This window comes from Equus przewalskii, chromosome 4, assembly GCF_037783145.1.
Source record: "Equus przewalskii isolate Varuska chromosome 4, EquPr2, whole genome shotgun sequence".
NCBI classification, from domain to species: Eukaryota; Metazoa; Chordata; class Mammalia; order Perissodactyla; family Equidae; genus Equus; species Equus przewalskii.
Window position 1 is genome coordinate 18419595 of NC_091834.1, and position 16499 is coordinate 18436093.

Genomic DNA, 16499 nt, shown 5'->3' on the forward strand with positions numbered 1-16499 from the left:
TTTCTTCAATTTCCTTTGTTTCTCGTCCCGTGGTTTCATCTGTTCTGATGAAGAGCTGCTACTCTCTGTTGTTGTCCTTCTACTTATCTCCTCTGCTCTTGGTTTTGTAGCCCCTTTCCTTTTGTTGATTTTTCAGGAATGAGGGTTTTCCTGAGGATTTCCTGAAGAGGAGGTTTTGTGGCAATGAACTCCCTTAATTTTTGTTTATCTGGGAAAGTTTTTATTTCTCCATCATATTTGAAGGATATTTTTGCTGGGTAGAGAATTCTCGGCTGTAGGTTTTTGTCCTTCAGATTTTTGAATATATCATTCCACTCTCTTCTAGCCTGTAAAGTTTCTGCTGAGAAATCTGCTGATAGCCTGATGGGGGTTCCTTTGTAGGTTAGTTTCTTCTGCCTGGCTGTCCTTAGTATTTTCTCCTTGTCATTGACTTTTGCTAGCTTCACTACTATATGCCGTGGGGTTGATCTTCTTGCATTGATAAAGTTTGGAGATCTATTGGCTTCTGTCACCTGAAGATCCATCTCTCTTACCAGATTTGGGAAGTTCTCAGCCATTATTTCTTTGAATAGGCTTTCTGCCCCTTTCTTATTCTCTTCTCCCTCTGATATACCTATAATCCTTATGTTGCATCTCCTAATTGTGTCTGATACTTCTCGGAGAGTTTCTTCATTTCTTTTTAGTCTTCTCTCTCCTCCTCTGCCTGCAGCATTTCTATATTCCCATCTTCCAAATTGCTAATTCTTTCCTCCATATTATCAGCCCTACTTTTCAGTGCATCTAGATTTTTCTTAATCTCCTCTATTGTCTTCTTCATTTCCAGTATTTCTGTTTGGTTCTTCTTTATAGTATCAAACTCTTTTGTGACATAACTCCTGAACTCGTTGAGTTGTCTATCTGAATTCTCTCTTAACTCATTGAGTATTTTAATGATGGCTGTTTTGAAGTCATCGTCATTTAGGTTATATATTTCATTTTCTTTGGAATTGTTTTCTGTGTATTTGTTATTTTCCTTCTGTTCTGGAGATTTAATGTATTTTTTCATATTGCTTGATGTTGTAGATTTGTGCCTCCGCATAGAGATAGAGTTTAGTTGCTCCTTCCACTTGTTTCTGCTGGAGTGGTGGGGGAGCAGCTGTTTATACTGCACCAACCAGGAACCCTATCTGCAGTTGCTAACTGGGCCTGGGCCCCTCCTCATAGTCACAGTGGCCCTTTGGATTCCCTCTTCTGCCGTGGGGGCTGTCACGGGGGGGCTTCAGGCTGCTGGTGCCTACTGTTGCAGCCCACCTAGACGTGCTCCCTCCTTGGGGTCTGCAATGGTGTTGGTGCTGCTTTTCCAGCAGCCAGGGGTAGGATCACTTATATTTGCCACTCCGTCACTGTCGGCACCCACAAAATCTCACTTGTCCACTATGGGTCACTGCAGAGCTATTGGCATCTTCTACAGTCTCTGGTTAGCTCACCTAGCTATGCTACTTTTGTCCCGGGGTCTTCTGGCCTTGTGGCTGCCAGATGGGTGTTCTCTACTAGTGCTGTGCAGGGGCTTTCCCTGAGGCTGCTGTGAGCCTGTAGGGATTCCCCCTAGGCTACGGAGCCAGGTCACTGGAACTCCACCCAGCCCCAGTCCTGTTCCCCAGGAACTCGGGGAGCCCTTTGCCCTGTCTGGGGGATAGCCAGAGATCTTGATTTCAGTGGTAGCTGGTCGGCTGCTGCCCTGCCTGATATTCTCCTCTCCAGGACCCTCCCGGTGTTGTGGATGCTGGGCGGAGCCCCTCCGCTAAAGGCAGACAGAGACTTTTGTCTGCTGCCCCGGCGGAACTCTGGAGCTTCCCCCCCAGGGCCACGGAGCTGGCCGCTGGAGCTCCACCCAGCTCCAGTCCTCTCCGAGATCTCCGGCAATCCCATGCCCCACTGGGCCGGCAGCGGCAGTTGGGGGTCGCCGTGCCCTCTGGGATTCTCTCTGGGACTTTCCCGGCATTGTGAATGCTGGGAATGGCCCCTCCGCTAATGGCAGACAGAGAGTTTTGACTGCTGCCCGGGCAGAACTCTGGAGCTTGCCCCCCGGGCCGCGGAGCCGGCCTCTGGAGCTCCACCCAGCCCCAGTCCTCTCCGAGATCTAAGGCAATCTCTTGCCCCGCCGTGCAGGCAGTGGCAGCCAGGGGGCTGCCACGCCCTCTGTGATTCTCTCTGGGACCCTCCGGGCGCCGTGGACACCAGGCGGGATCTCCCCACCAATGGCCGGCGAAACTCTCCCTGCGGGCTCAGGTGTGTAACTCTGGAGTTTCCCTCTGTTTTTAGGAGTAATTGCGGGGGGTTTAGGTAGGGCTCTGGTCACCTGTTTCCACCATCGCTCCTCTGGTGTGCGCTCGCTCCTGCCCTACGTGTGTGTTGATCTTCTGGGGGCGTCCATTGGAAAAAAGCCGCTTGCAGGTACTAGGCTGTTCGGTCGGGGTCGGAGAGTTTTCACCTATCTCCACCTCCTCCCGGAGGGAAGTCCGTCCGCCTTCTGATGTATAGTTGCGTGGGTCTCTCAGACATCCTGAGATGCTATCTGGATATCCTTTGTTAAGCAATGAGTGTCCAAATAATTGTAGACTCAAAGGGGGAGAGACAAAGAGGACTACTCACTGCACCATCTTGCTATGCTAGTCTTTTATATAGGCATTATCACACATAATCTTGAAAACACCACTTTTCAACTGTAAATGATGAACTCTTTCTGCAGATGAGACACCTGAGGCTCAGAGAGCTGAGCAACCTACTCCAGGTCACTGAGAGAGGAACACATTGCTGAGATTTAAAGCCAGATGTCTTATCCCAAAGTTTCTCCTCCTGACCTTTGTGCTCTTCTGAATCTCTTTCTCTTCCTTCCTCTCCCACAGCCATGTTCTTTTAAGGCGCATGTGTAGCATGTACACAAGCTACTACATACGTCACATGTTCAAAGAATGAGTGGACAGGAATGTCTCTGGGCAAAGATTTTCACATTATAATGAGATTATAGCTAACAGTGTTCACTCTTGGTCACTCAGAGGGGAGCTGGGCTGCTCAGGTTGGTTTCAGCCGATTCCTCAACAGTGGTTTCATCTGAAAAACAACTTAAAAGAGTATTAGTAGTTGTGACAGGAAGCAGCCACTTCCCTCTGCAGGCCCTGGTGCTCAGCCTAGCATAAGTCTCAGCCTAACTACTAATCCTATCCCTTAGCTTCATTTATTTATTTTTGGTTTAAGGTATCTATTCATTTAGCAGCTCTATTTTTATTGCGGTAAAATTATATAACACAAAATTTACCATTTTAACTATTTTTAGGTGTATCAGTATTATTTTTATTAAAGTGTCTGCAGCATGTGAGTTTTCTCTGGTTGCTGGGCCCCCTGGGCCATGTTTGTCAGATCAGCTCACGGCAGTGCTGAGAATGACAGGGCCCAGCTTGTTCTACGGTTGAAGAGCAGCAGGAGGACTGCCCATGCCTTTCTGGTCCTGGGAGGGAGGAAACCTCCCTGCTCCCTACATTCTCCTTGGCTCAGGAGTAGGACAGCATCCACTGTCCAATTCAACTTTTCTCGACTCCTTGGACCATGGAGACCAGGGGAGGCAGAGGTCAACCTTACCTGGGGATTTGCAGGTCTCTGAGGGCCGTCCTTCACAGGATGGGCCCTTTCTGGTCCTCACCCCTGAGCACTCTGCACCTGGTCTTCTAATGGCATCATATGTTGTGTGGCCTGCAGGGCAGGTGGTCCTAAATCAGCTCTGTCATAATAACTCTCATAGAGCCTAAGACCTCCCTGGAACCAGCTGCTAATCAACACCAGAAGCTGACTGGCTCAGGAGACGTGGAAAGATTCGAGTTAGGCGTGGCAGAGAGGAGGAGCACACAGGTTGCTCTCCTCCCACAAGCCTCGTGTTTCTCTAGGTTGGTTTGATCTCCATCTGCATCAGAATCATGAAGGACTTTCAGTGACAACACAAAGCCTCTTTGGGGTGGTGTTCAGGAATATGCATTTGTTCAGTCAAGCTCTCTGGGTCAGTGATGCACATTAAATTTTGAGAGAAAGTGATCTGGAGAGAGAAGCAGTGACCCCATTTAGGAACTGTCTCAGGAATCATAATAAAGCACTAATTTTGAGTTCCTAGAGTCTAGTAGGGACAGACTTCACATACTTGTAACATTACTTTAAAATATAGCCAAGAGTTTGAAGGCAACCACAGAGCAACAGTGTAGGAACAAGCATTTGAATTTCATGGCAACAGGGAGAATTTAAAGCTAGCTTTTTTTTTTTTCCTTTAAATGATGACCTCTAGACCTAAGCAAAAAACTAGTAAAAAGTAAACCATAACTTTTAAACTTGCTCTTAGTAATTATTTCAAGTAAACTACTTTATGGATCGATAGTTTTTCAGAAAAATATTTTAAACTTTCATTATTTGTTCTCGGATTAATGGGTCGAAAGAGAGAAATCTAGAGTATTTCCAAAGATGCCACAAATAACATTTTCTTTTTATAGGCAACATTTCAGTGGAAAATATGTTCCTTTCCTTGTAAAAGTGTTTTCTCATTTGTCAGAAGCTAGAAGCCTGTTTATACAGAGGTCACATTGCCTACTTATGAGACATGACCGTTGTAAATTTCAGCATGTTTCATCTTTGTGTATTTCTGGCCATAGTGGTAGGGAATCATATCAGGCCAGTTGTAAACCACCTGCCTATTTTTAAATCTCTGTTGTATTTTATGCAGTGGGGAAGATGTTGTTTTCTTATAAATAATTATTTTTGGGGGGTTTGGATGCTACAGCAGGGTTTGCATTCCAACTTTATGCACAGTTACTGCTCTGAAAACAAAGTTGTCTTCAGCAGAAATTCAAAACGAATTTGGTGTAATGAGTTAGTGTTTCCTTTTCATTAAAATTATTCCTCTCTAAAAGGTAAGAGGTCAGGGAAGGTCAAATTTAGGGAAGTCAAATACTTGGATAGAGATGAAGGGTTAGATCTATGCTTTCAACACATCAATAAAATTATAATTTGTTCAACAAATTATTTTTGAGAATCGACTGTGTTCCAGCTACTGTGCTAAGCCTTGTGTCCTTTCTCTCATGGATTGCTTTGTTCTGTCATGAAAGCCCACAGTTAAAAGCCAGTGGAGATGTCATCAGGGCCACTGGGCAGAAACAGGAGAGCAGACATTCAGAGGAGGGCATATAGGAGAGGGAACTTAGAACTTAACAGCTGGAGATAGTGTCTAACAAGTAGCAGGGGAACGGGGTGCACTTCAGAGGGAGCAGCACCTCCAAGGCAGATCCTCAGTGGCTCTGCTGGGCTGGGCTGGGCCAGGCTAGGTGTGCCTTCTGCAAAAGCATTTTGGGAAACATTTGTCCAAAGATGTCAAGGCTTGAAGAATGTGGAGGGACTTACATACTCTTTCAACGCTCATAGGTAACAAGGAGCCATTGATAAATTTTGAGCAAGAAAACATCAGATTGGTATGTTAGAGATTCACTGAAAGGAAACTAGGAGTCTCTTTGTAAAGTTCCCGTCTGTACAGAGGAGTGCACTGTGCAAAACTGGAAGTTGCTTCTCATGCTAGGTTTTTATTTGTACTTTCAGGATGATGGGGTGCAGTCAGCCTAACCAACTCAGGCCTCTCTGTATTTGATTGCTGGTAGCAATTAAGAAAGGTATTTGGGACTCAACATTTCAGTGTGCATAGACAAAGAAATCAACGAGAGGAACCAGTAGTTGAAGATTACTTTGAGGGTTTTTACATTTCCTAAGAGAAACTAATGGTGTACATTCTTTAAAAGTTACCATTATGTACATTTGTTAATTTACATACTGCTTCTTTCCAAAAAGATTTGAGGTCACTATTTATGAATAAGTAATCTATCATGCTAATAATACATCATTTTTCTTCATTTTGGAGGTAAGTGTTCCCAATGATGTCTATTCGAAAGTATTTTGTAAATGACACTGTTTTCTTGAAAGCAGTAAATCTATACTCTTTTATAAATACTGTAATTCAGAATTTTAGTTAATTGAAATGAGCCCCACTCCTAATCAGTTCAATTTAGATAGGTTTAAAATATCTTTTTCCTCTACATTTTCTCAAGATGTTTCTTATAATTGATGTATAAAATTTAATATAGAGTTTGTTTTCATACCTCCCCCAAAGCTAGAATAGTGTGTCTTACTGCTGATGATGTCTTCAATCAGGAAATTTAGTACTGGTGGCCTTGGTTCTCAGCAATGCTGCTTGAACTATTAACTAACTTCTGAGACTTGTGCCAGTAAAATAAATGCTATAATTCAGTGTGTACTTAAAACGTAAGTAGGCTTCTCTGGGAGGATTTCTTACCAAGAAAATATTGTTCAATTATAGTTCACATATTGAAACAAAAAAACATAAATATAAGAAGTTGTTTTATTGCAGGGCTATGCAATAGAACAACTATTCAAACCAAACCAGAGCTCCAGCATTAACAGAATATTTTTAAGATTTTAACATAGTAACATAGTAACATGATGTAATATTATGCAGCCTTTAAAGTTCATTTTTCAAAACCATGCAAAAATGCCAAAGATGGTAATATTATAATGTTACATGAAAGATGAGAAAAATAATGCACTGTGAATGCAAATATATAAAAATGCCTATCTGTGGTGGCAAAACTCTGCTTTTAAGAAATTTCTTTATCTTATTGCTGGTTTGGCTTTGCCGTATGACAGTGCACAATTAGCTTTGTCTGACCTGCTAGGAATCATTTGCCAGGGTGAGCTTGCCTAGGGCATGCTGGGAGGTCAGACTCTGCCTTGTGATCTCAGCTGGCTGCAAAAGCGACCTCACCTCATTTCCTTTGTCTTCAAATGAACAGCAGTGACAGTGATGACATGGACCTTGCTCACGTGCTTTTGCGGAAGTTTGAAGATCAGGATCTTCTCTGTGGCGATTTTAAACCAGACCTGTAAGTATCAGATGCTCTTTGCAAAAAAAGTGCAGACTCCAACAGTACACCTGGTAGACGAGAGGACCATCTCCCTTTATGATTGGTCACTCACATTTCAAGTTTACATGACATGAAATGAATATTAGCCCAATGAATGGGTTTATACTCAATAGGCCTAATGAGTGTTGCCATCTAAAATGACTTGAGGGGTCGGCCCGGTGGCGCAGCAGTTAAGTGTGTACTTTCTGCTTCGGTGGCCTGGGGTTCACAGGTTCGGACCCTGGGTGCGGGCATGGCACCGCTCGATAAGCCATTCTGTGGTAGGCATCCCACATATAAAGTAGAGGAAGATGGGCACAGATGTTAGCTCAGGGCCAGCCTTCCTCAGCAAAAAGAGGAAGATTGGTGGCGGATGTTAGCTCAGGGCTAGTCTTCCTCAAAAAACAAAATAAAGCAAAAATAAAATGACTTGAAATAAGCTACGTAACTGTCCCTTTCTTTCATTGGTAAACCCATGTTTTATATTCTTGCAAAAATGTTAATAATTAATAGCTTTCAATTTGCTTAAAAAATTTAAAGCAATAAGAATAAAGTCTCAATTAAGTATGAAATATGTATTAACTATTTACTTTTAGGGAAAACTTGCACATATGGAAAGATTAGCTATAATTTTTTTTAAATAAAGGGACTTAAAATGTCAGTAATATCAGTTTGGGGGTGAATTACTTTGAAGATTGTTTTTCTAGGATTTGAAAATGATAATATAAAGATAACCTTTTTATGAAACCTTGATAAGGCATGCCTTTCTTCATAAAGTTTTCTCTTTCTCTTATTTTGCTAGACTGTTATTTGTTGAGAATCTGCCATAAATCTGGTGCTGTTGTAGGCATCAGGATTGATATAGGATATGGCCCTGGTCTAAGGAATTTACAATTCTGGGTAAAGCAAATGGGGAAAGTGATAAAAACCATAATGATGCTGTAAGTGCCAGAAGTGTATGTTTTTAAGTAATAAATATAAAAATCCAGACGATAATGCAATATTGGCAATATGTTTTTCTAATTTGTGATGACACATTTTGCCCATTATTCATGTAGGCAATTAGCTCAAGATTGAGCAACTAATAATGGTCTCAGTAAGAAAGAATTAATAGAAAATTAATTACGTTGCTTCATTTTAGTCTTCTCTTGAAAAACAAAGTAATTTATTTAACTAAATAAAAGTGTCTATGATGGTGCTCTCTAAAGAAACATTCAGGATGTAAAATGCGTCTACCTTTGAGAAAAGGAAATGTAACCCAGGGCCCCATGTGGGCCAACCCTGGCTCAACCTTGCACCAAAGAAAGGGCAGTTGGCAGAAAAAAAGAATATTTCTTTATATAGTCTTTCAAAAGGGGAAAAAAATGTAGAATTAATGCTAAGGACAGCAGAACATATTCAAAATTCTGCTTAGACGCCTCTTTTATTTTCAGTGACTGCGACAGGTGCAGTGGTGGCTCTGAGCTCTCCTTCCTCCCCGTCTGCACAGCTGCCCCCTCGGCACAGCAGCACACCCCACTCATGTTGTTCTCCTCGGCCTTTCTTCAGCCTTCCTGGATCTCTCAGTTTTCCCTTTTTTCTTTGTGAAATCCGTGTAGTCTATCCTTAACTCATTCCTGTTTTGTAACTGTTTCTACCCATTTTCCTGATCAGCATAAAAGGGTGTGGGGGGCTGTCTCGTACAAGGGTGCTGTGAATATTTGTATTCATAATGATTTCTGTCTACATTACACAAACAAGGCTTAATTTTCTAAGGTCTCAGATCAAAGCAGAAGGTTCTACTTAAGACAAGTAAGTTTCCTTCGATAAGTGTAAAATATGATTGAATTCAATGATATCTACATTTTCCCTTCCTGGAAATTGCAGCAATCACTTAATTACTAATTAGAATAGATCAGATTCTGTTTTTGTCTGAGATTCTCTGAGTGTCCTATGTCAGGGTATGGTGTTGAATTTCTGACTTTTACCTCTCTCTCGTATGGAAGGCAATAAAGAGCTCCAGAAAAATCCATTGTGGTATAAACCTGACTTAAAATATAAGTTTTCTTATAATAGTAGATGATGCATAATTTAAATTTTAAAATGTGCTAAAGGTGCCAGCTTTTAGAAACAGACTGGTAAATGTAAATATTTAGTTTCATTTTACAAGGCTCATAATCTGGTGACACTCCAATGATGATTTCTTCTACTATTTCTGAGGTGAAATGGTCACTTTTCCCACCTATTCTTTTTAATGCTTTATATAGAACAAAAGTAGTAGTTAGCAAATCTTCTATTTCTATTGAACTTTAAAAGCCAAGTGAGGAGACGTGCAAGGGTTTATTTCCATGGTTACATTGCTGCAACGTCTCGGTGGTCAGAGATTCCCGGGGCTCATGAGGTCCAGTCCTTGCAGCATGGTACGGCTAGTGACAAATTTCCTCCCAGGGGCCTGTAAAGATGGAAGTTGAGGTCAAGGATCAAAAGTATAGAGAGTGTATTTATCAGGCATCGTGGTAAAGGGGTGGAGAACCCAGATTCTGCAGCTGGGCTGCCTGAACCCGCATTTCAGCTCTACCACATTCACTGTATGACTTGGGCAAGTTACTTAAGCTTTCTCTGCTTTTTGCATCATTGTGCTCCCAGTCGTCCAGAAAGAGCAATGCTCACCTCAAAGGACAGGGTGGCCCCTGTGAAAGACTTTGTTCCTTTAGGCAAGTTTGTGTCTCAAGGCTCCCTTCAGGAGAGTAGGTCCTTACAGCATCTCCCTCTCTCTCTGAGATTCAAAATGCACATTAGGTTATTAAAAGCTGCAGGCAGCCCTGTGTTAAAGGGACCTGCTTAACCCAGCATTTCCAAACTGGAAGAACCAAGGGACCGTTGTCAAGACATATTTGCTCCAGATGCCAACAGTGCAGCTGTGTCCTAGGGAACACCTAAGGGATTGCTATTGAAGGCAGAGTGATGTGTGCTTAGGTTCCTGAAATCTGGGAAGAAATTTAAGTAGAAACCTAGAGTTCCACACATATCATCTCCTCTTTTGTCCCTTTTATGAATGCTCACACAGCTTCATAGTGAATTTTTGAACAAAAAAATTTTTGGCAACTGAGAGATGCTCCCAAATCTGTAAATACTGTTGCTGGTCCTTATGCAACTCCAAAGGTCACAAATTTTATTCTATAAAAAGGAGCGAGGCAAAGAAGAATAGAGGATTTGGAAGAGACAAAGATGACTAACTGAAGAAATTCAGGAAGTTATAAACGCTTGCCAGCAGTCAATGAAGGCTTGCAGCTGGAGGACCTGGAGGAAGCAAGGAAGGCCTGCTGAGTTTAGGACATGTAAATGGAGTCATTATTTTTTGAAGTAATTATTGTTACCACGCCAGGTTCATTTTTGCCCTCTGCCCAGAAAGCCAAACACTGAGATGACGAGATTGCAGCAGAGAGAGAGTTTAATCACAAAGCAGTCAAGTGAGGAAGCGAGAGAATGAGACTCGAATCTGCTTCCACGAAAATAGGGACTCAGGGATATTTATGGGATAGCGGGCAAGATGGTCTGAAATGTGGAGAGAGACGACTGGAGGTGAGGACAGGTGAGGTAATTGATTTGCACAAGCGTGGTCAGACTCCATGCCTCTTCATAGGATGCACGCTCACAACATGACAGTGTGAGCATGATCTGAGGGGGGAGTTTTTAGCCTCTTGACATCAAAAGGTCACCTATCAGACATCTTCACAAGCCCTGTTGATGAGTTGGTGGTCTCAACAGCCTGAAGTGGACAAGGGGTTCTAATTCCTGAAAAGCAGCTCAAACACCCATTATCATGGTGACCCAGGCTCTAGGAAGATGTTATCTATAGGAGCCTAGTGGGAGTCAGCATATTGCCTAAACAGCACAGTTAATAATGGGTGGGTTAAACAGCTAAAAGCTATAATCAGCAATTGCAAAAAGGAAAAAACCCTTTAGTTCCTAGCTACTTAATCATCAATGGCTAACTCTTTGTTGGTTTCATTATCAGCTACAGCAGTCTGATCAAATGCATAACTCCCTTAGGTAGTCTTTCCATGTTAACTTTTAGTCTCAGATGCAGTCTCCATAAGCCAATTAACGAAGAAAATAGCATTGGGGAAGTCTTTAAAACATTTTTTGACATTTAAAAAAATTACATGGAAATTGTACTTCGCTGACCTGATTAATAGAAACGGAAAGTTTCTTTTCATCGGACTGCAGGTTTTTCCTCTCAATGTTTTCACATTGGAGCAGCAGAGAAGAGGTAATCTCTCAGAACTTCCACCTACTCTTCTGAAGAGTGGGGCTAGCAAGAGGTTTTGGTAAAAATATCTAGCCGGGTGACTGTAGTTCAGTAAATGTTAGTTTCCTCCCATCTGTCCCAGTTTTTGAGTAAATAGGAATAATTATCATTACTAAAGCAACCTTTGATTTACAAACATTAGTTAAAAAATAATTCAAAGTATAAGGCCCACAAGGAAACAGCTATACGGGAACTTTGGAATATAAAGGGTTTTTGAGCCACTGGGGCAATTTGTTTTTATAATAATTTCTGTTGCACAAGCTTTCTACATAGTGGAAATTTAATAATTGTTATTCTTTAAGTGATGATTAAATTGCTGTGTCATGCCACGAAAAGGAATTAGCAGCCCCCTGTGTTTATTCATTGCTATATTGGTGCTCAAAGTACCTGATTTTGAAACTAGGAGCCTCAGGCTTCAGGACAAGCCCCAGCCACCCAGCAAAGTCCCAGGGAGCCTCGGTAGTACGTTCAATACAGCCAGCCAAGGGAGCATCATTTAATAGAATGGAAATATTGTCATTGTAATAAAACATTGTCATCAGATTAACAGCTCCAGCTGTGAAAACAAATGCAAGAGCTCTGCCTTCTGCAGCGGGAGATGATGATCTTGTGGACTGGGTGCTCCTCTGACGGAACTCTCTTTCATGGAAATACAATAGCTCTGTAATCTCACAGATCATTCCGGTCCTCTGCTTTGTTTCCTTAGGAAGAATTCTTCATGCTGGCGCACCGAGCCCTTTTCTCACCCAGAAGCCCAGGATTCCTGTGGCTGCCTGGTAGGTTTCTGCAGTGTTTATGATCTTTTTAAAAGTCTAAATCTCAAATAACAATAAAGAGTTTGCTCCATCCAAAAAACTCTTCATTTTTGTTAACTCAGTGAGCATCTGTGTCTTTTTGGTTTACTTGAGTAGCTGTTCTTTGGGAAAGTTTCATTACATAAAGTGCACATTTCTACAACGCGGATGTTATACGGAGTCCACAGCGGTCCTCCTGTTCGCTGCCTGCTGTCCATGATCCTTAACATCCCCCAGTGGCATTTATTAAGCAAATGAATCTTCTTCAGTTAATGATAAGGAAGCTAGAATTGCCCTTGGGGAAAAATATCCCATGATTTCAAGGCAAGATGACCTCAAAGCTCGTGTCGTACTTTTATTTGACTTCTGAGTTCAAAGCTAAGATACCACTTAGCTCTTCTAACTATGATCAATTCGACAAAAACATAGCAATAGATATTCCACTGTTAAAGTGAGGGCCATAGCTATCTATTCTGAAAAGGAGAAAGAATTGAAATTTATTTGGAAAATGGATTGGAACTCATCTCAAAGGAAATTTCAATAGTAAAAGTCACAGGCCTTTTAGCCACAATCAACAAGCTACTGTGGCAATCCTAATTTACAAAACAAAAGGAAAAGCAAAAATCTCAATTTAACTTAAGAGATGATCTATTAAGGAAGTGGCCACATGAAGAGCATGTTTACAGGGCCTTTCTATTTAGTACCTGTCAGTGAAAATAATCCATGACCAATCTATAAATGGAAATTTGGGTGAGTTTATTCTGAGCCGAAATGTGAGGGCCATGGCCTGGAGCCTTCCTTCCAGAAGGAGGGAAGGGAACCAAAGAAGTGGGGTGTACAGAGTGGTTATATACCCTCAAAGAGGATGTATCAAATATGATTGAAATGTCCCTTTTACAATAGCCGCGAGACTGTTCTAGCGACACAGCGATTGATGGGCACAGCAGGTAGGTCTGCTGTCTTGGTGGACTCAGCAGGGTGGCAGTTCTGTTACCTTGAACTGGGTGGTCACAGGTGAGCACAGCAGTCAGTTCCTAGCCTAAGGAAAGATGCTTATCCCTAAGGAAATGCCAATGTTGGGGGAAGTTGTACCTTTATCTTAAGGCCATTTGTTCTTGCCATAGGAAATGTTTAAAGCAGATATACAATGCATGCTCAATGGCCACGTCAGTCCCTTTTGGAAAAACAAAGTCAGGCCAAATTAGGTTTACACCAAATGGCTTCCTCACATACTCCAATATATCCTATTGCTTGCCATTTCTATTTGTCATGGCCCACGGGATACATTCCTCTTAATAGTATAGTGAGCTCAGAAAGTTTTCTTTTGGATGGACCTGGTCTGCTTTCTTCTCTTAGACAGAATGTCCGAATGTGAGAAAAATGGCACAGCACCCATGGTGGATGTTCAAGGCCCTGACTGAGCTGAACTTGTTGATGAGAACCTTCTTTCTTCCCCTGTGGCCTCGGCTGTCAGTGCACTCAGGGCTGTGTTTGTGGCTCCTTTGCAGGGACTAGCTGTCTTTTGCTCAAGATTTTCTGGACATAATGATTTTTTTTTCCTGTCTTATTTATTCCATTTTCTCATAATACCACTAATTTTTAACTCTATGCTCTTATTCTGGGGCCTTGATTGAATCATTCTGTTATACTGGTGTCTTTTATCGCAAGTTATCTTAGATGTATTAGAATTAGATTAGGTGTCAATGGCAAAGGGATGAAGGAATAAATATCAGAATGCTTGATGTTGATGTTCCTAAATTCACTCCAAGTTACATGAAATGTAAGATTTCAGTAATATGTATGTGAAAAAAGAAAGGCTTCACATGGGAAAGTTCCATAGCCAAATAAGTTTCAGAAATGCTGGATAAAGCTGTGTTTAACAGGTTTCTTTGCTACAGCTCTTCCAAGATGCTGTTATCTGGTAATATATACTTGAATTGACATAGGGTGGAAAAGATGCAGCATTTTCTGCAAATTATTTGACTAAAGAATCCTTCTTTTTTGTGGCACCTGTGTTCTTTGGGACACACTTCGAGAAATGCTTGTCTACGCATCAGGAGTCAGAGAACTTCAGGAGAGAGGATGTTGAGGTGGAATTTGTAAATGTCCCAGGGAACAGCTGTCACTCTGCAGGGCTGGCTGGAAGGAGATGAACTTACGGGTGTGTGGAAGGAAAGCCCATACCCAAGGTGGGTTCTCTGGTCTTTAGTGATCGTGTTGAGCCCACTTTACTGTATTTCGTCAGAAGGTGAAATATTTCTCTCCCTTTAAATTCATATGTGTTATCCAGAAGTCCTGGTCTACAAGAATATGTTGATTTCCCTGTGTTTTTATCAAATACACCATGGCTCTCTCCAACCTACAGCAGTGTTCCAAGGTTAGCTCTACTTCTGAGGGAGGAGACGTTACTTTGAAGAGACACCGTAAGAGCGAGCTCCAAGGGACTGTGGCTGAGCCAGCTCTGAGGAACAAGTGGGTTCTTTCAGGGCTCACTTCTCCTTGAAGAACAGCAGTATGATCAAACACTTGTGATCAGGAATGAGTGTGACTGTATACCGAGCGAGTAGAGGGTCTATTTGCTTCTCATGGTTACTGTAACAAATTGCTACAAACCAGGTGGCTTAAACAACATACATTCATCCTCACACTGTTCTGGAGGTCAGAAGCCTGAAATTGGCATCAGGAGGATGAAACCAAGGTGCTCCCTCTGAAGGGGGTAGGAGGCAATCTGTTCCTGTCTCTTCCGACTTCTCTTGGCTTCTAGCATTCCTTGATGTGTGGCCACATCACTCCAGCCTTGGGCTCTCTGGTGACATTGCTTCCTTGTCTCCCTTCATCTGATCTCCCCTCCCTCCCTCTTATGAGGATACAGGTGATTGCATTAAGGGTCACCCTGACAGTCCAGGATAAGCTCCCCTTCTCAACATCCTTAACTGAATAACGTCTGCCAAGTTGTTGCCCTATAAGATAACCTTTACAGATTCGGACCTGACATCTTTGGGGGCCAATATTTAGCTTACTGCAGAAGGTATATTTAGGGAGAACTAAACTGATAAGGTTAGAAAGAGAGACTGAGGACATTTTCTAGTGGTCTTGACTTCTTGATAGGAATTTGAATTTTTCAGCCAAGGAAGCCATCTAAATAAAAACAGCATTTTAGAAAGATGTATCCTGATGCTGTGATATGGTGGACTGGAGAGAGAGGGTGGAGGCAGGGAAACTGTAAAGGTTGTTACGTTAACCAGTGAGCGAGATCAGTGAGTTTGGCTGAATTATAGTGGATAAGATTATTTCTTTTAGTGTCTTTTCCTAAGCCTTCCTCTCAAAAATCTGAAAGTAATACCTTAAATTTATATAACACTCTTACTCTGCCATAGTTCTTTTATATATGTTGGAACCTAACAGAAACCTATGAGTTGGGTAAGGTTGGTTTTTTTATTTCCATTTTACAATTGAGAAAACAAGTTTCAGAAGCTGAAGTGAAAGGTCCAGTGAAAGCATCATTTCCTGGAGTCGTAGCTGTTTCAGTATGTAATCTTTCCTAAGCTGTGCTGTGAAATGGAAAGAAAGCACATGGACTCTGAATCCTGACAATGGCTGAGCAGGATCATCACTGTGCAGCCCCTGGTGGCCCCGGGCCTTAGTGGCGCAGAGCGCAGCCTCAAACCCTGTTGGGGGATTATTTCCTAGTTCTGAGCCAGTGTCAGCGCTCGAGTGAGTCTCTGGAGAAGAGCTGTTGATTTCCACTGGAGGCACTTAGGAGAGAAACACATGCCTCTGAATCCTCCTGCTGCTCATCCTCCCACTCACTGCCTCTGACTCTTTCAGGTTCATCAAATGCAAGATCACCCAGTGAAAACATCTTTCCTTTCTGAGTTCTTACAAATCTGCTCAAACTTACATACAGAAAAGGATTTGAATTTCCTGAATATAATTGACACGAAGGTCACAGTAGAATTCTGGTATAATTCTCAAATGTAGGTGACTTTTAAACAAATTTGAGAAATCAGAACATATAAAAGGCCACAGACAATTTATTAAAAAGTGAAGGCTAGGAAAAGTCATATTTAGTTTAAAGTAGTGTCGGAAACCTGCTTGTGGGCTATGAATAAGCTTCTGTGTTATCTCTTTGAAAACAATTACAGAAGTGTCCGAATGGCAGCACCCGGCCTCCCTACCTGACCAACCGCCTGGGCCACACACTGCTGAACCTCTCAACCCTGCCCCTGGAGGAGTATTTGCTGGCGCCGTCTGAAAAACCAAGGTGAGTTCAAAACTTGCTGGAATTGCTTTGGAAATCTTACTGTTTCAAGTGCTAATGTTCTTAGAAACTCAAAAGTCTAATACTAACCTTGATGCTCATAAAAATTCCAAAGCAATGCTGCAAGCCTTACTAAGATTCCAGCTGCTGGCTTTCACTCTGACCCTGGGGGA

The 16499-nt window shown here is 42.1% G+C and overlaps 1 protein-coding gene across 1 annotated transcript in view; it reads left to right on the forward strand.

The window, feature by feature from the left end:
* Positions 1 to 16499, forward strand: part of ABCA13 (ATP binding cassette subfamily A member 13) — a 415069-nt gene that overhangs the window by 260712 nt on the left and 137858 nt on the right. The window contains exons 44-46 of the mRNA XM_070615568.1: positions 6870 to 6959; positions 11978 to 12047; positions 16211 to 16329. Coding sequence (XP_070471669.1) covers positions 6870 to 6959; positions 11978 to 12047; positions 16211 to 16329 — 279 coding nt within the window. The remainder of the gene's footprint in view (positions 1 to 6869; positions 6960 to 11977; positions 12048 to 16210; positions 16330 to 16499) is intronic.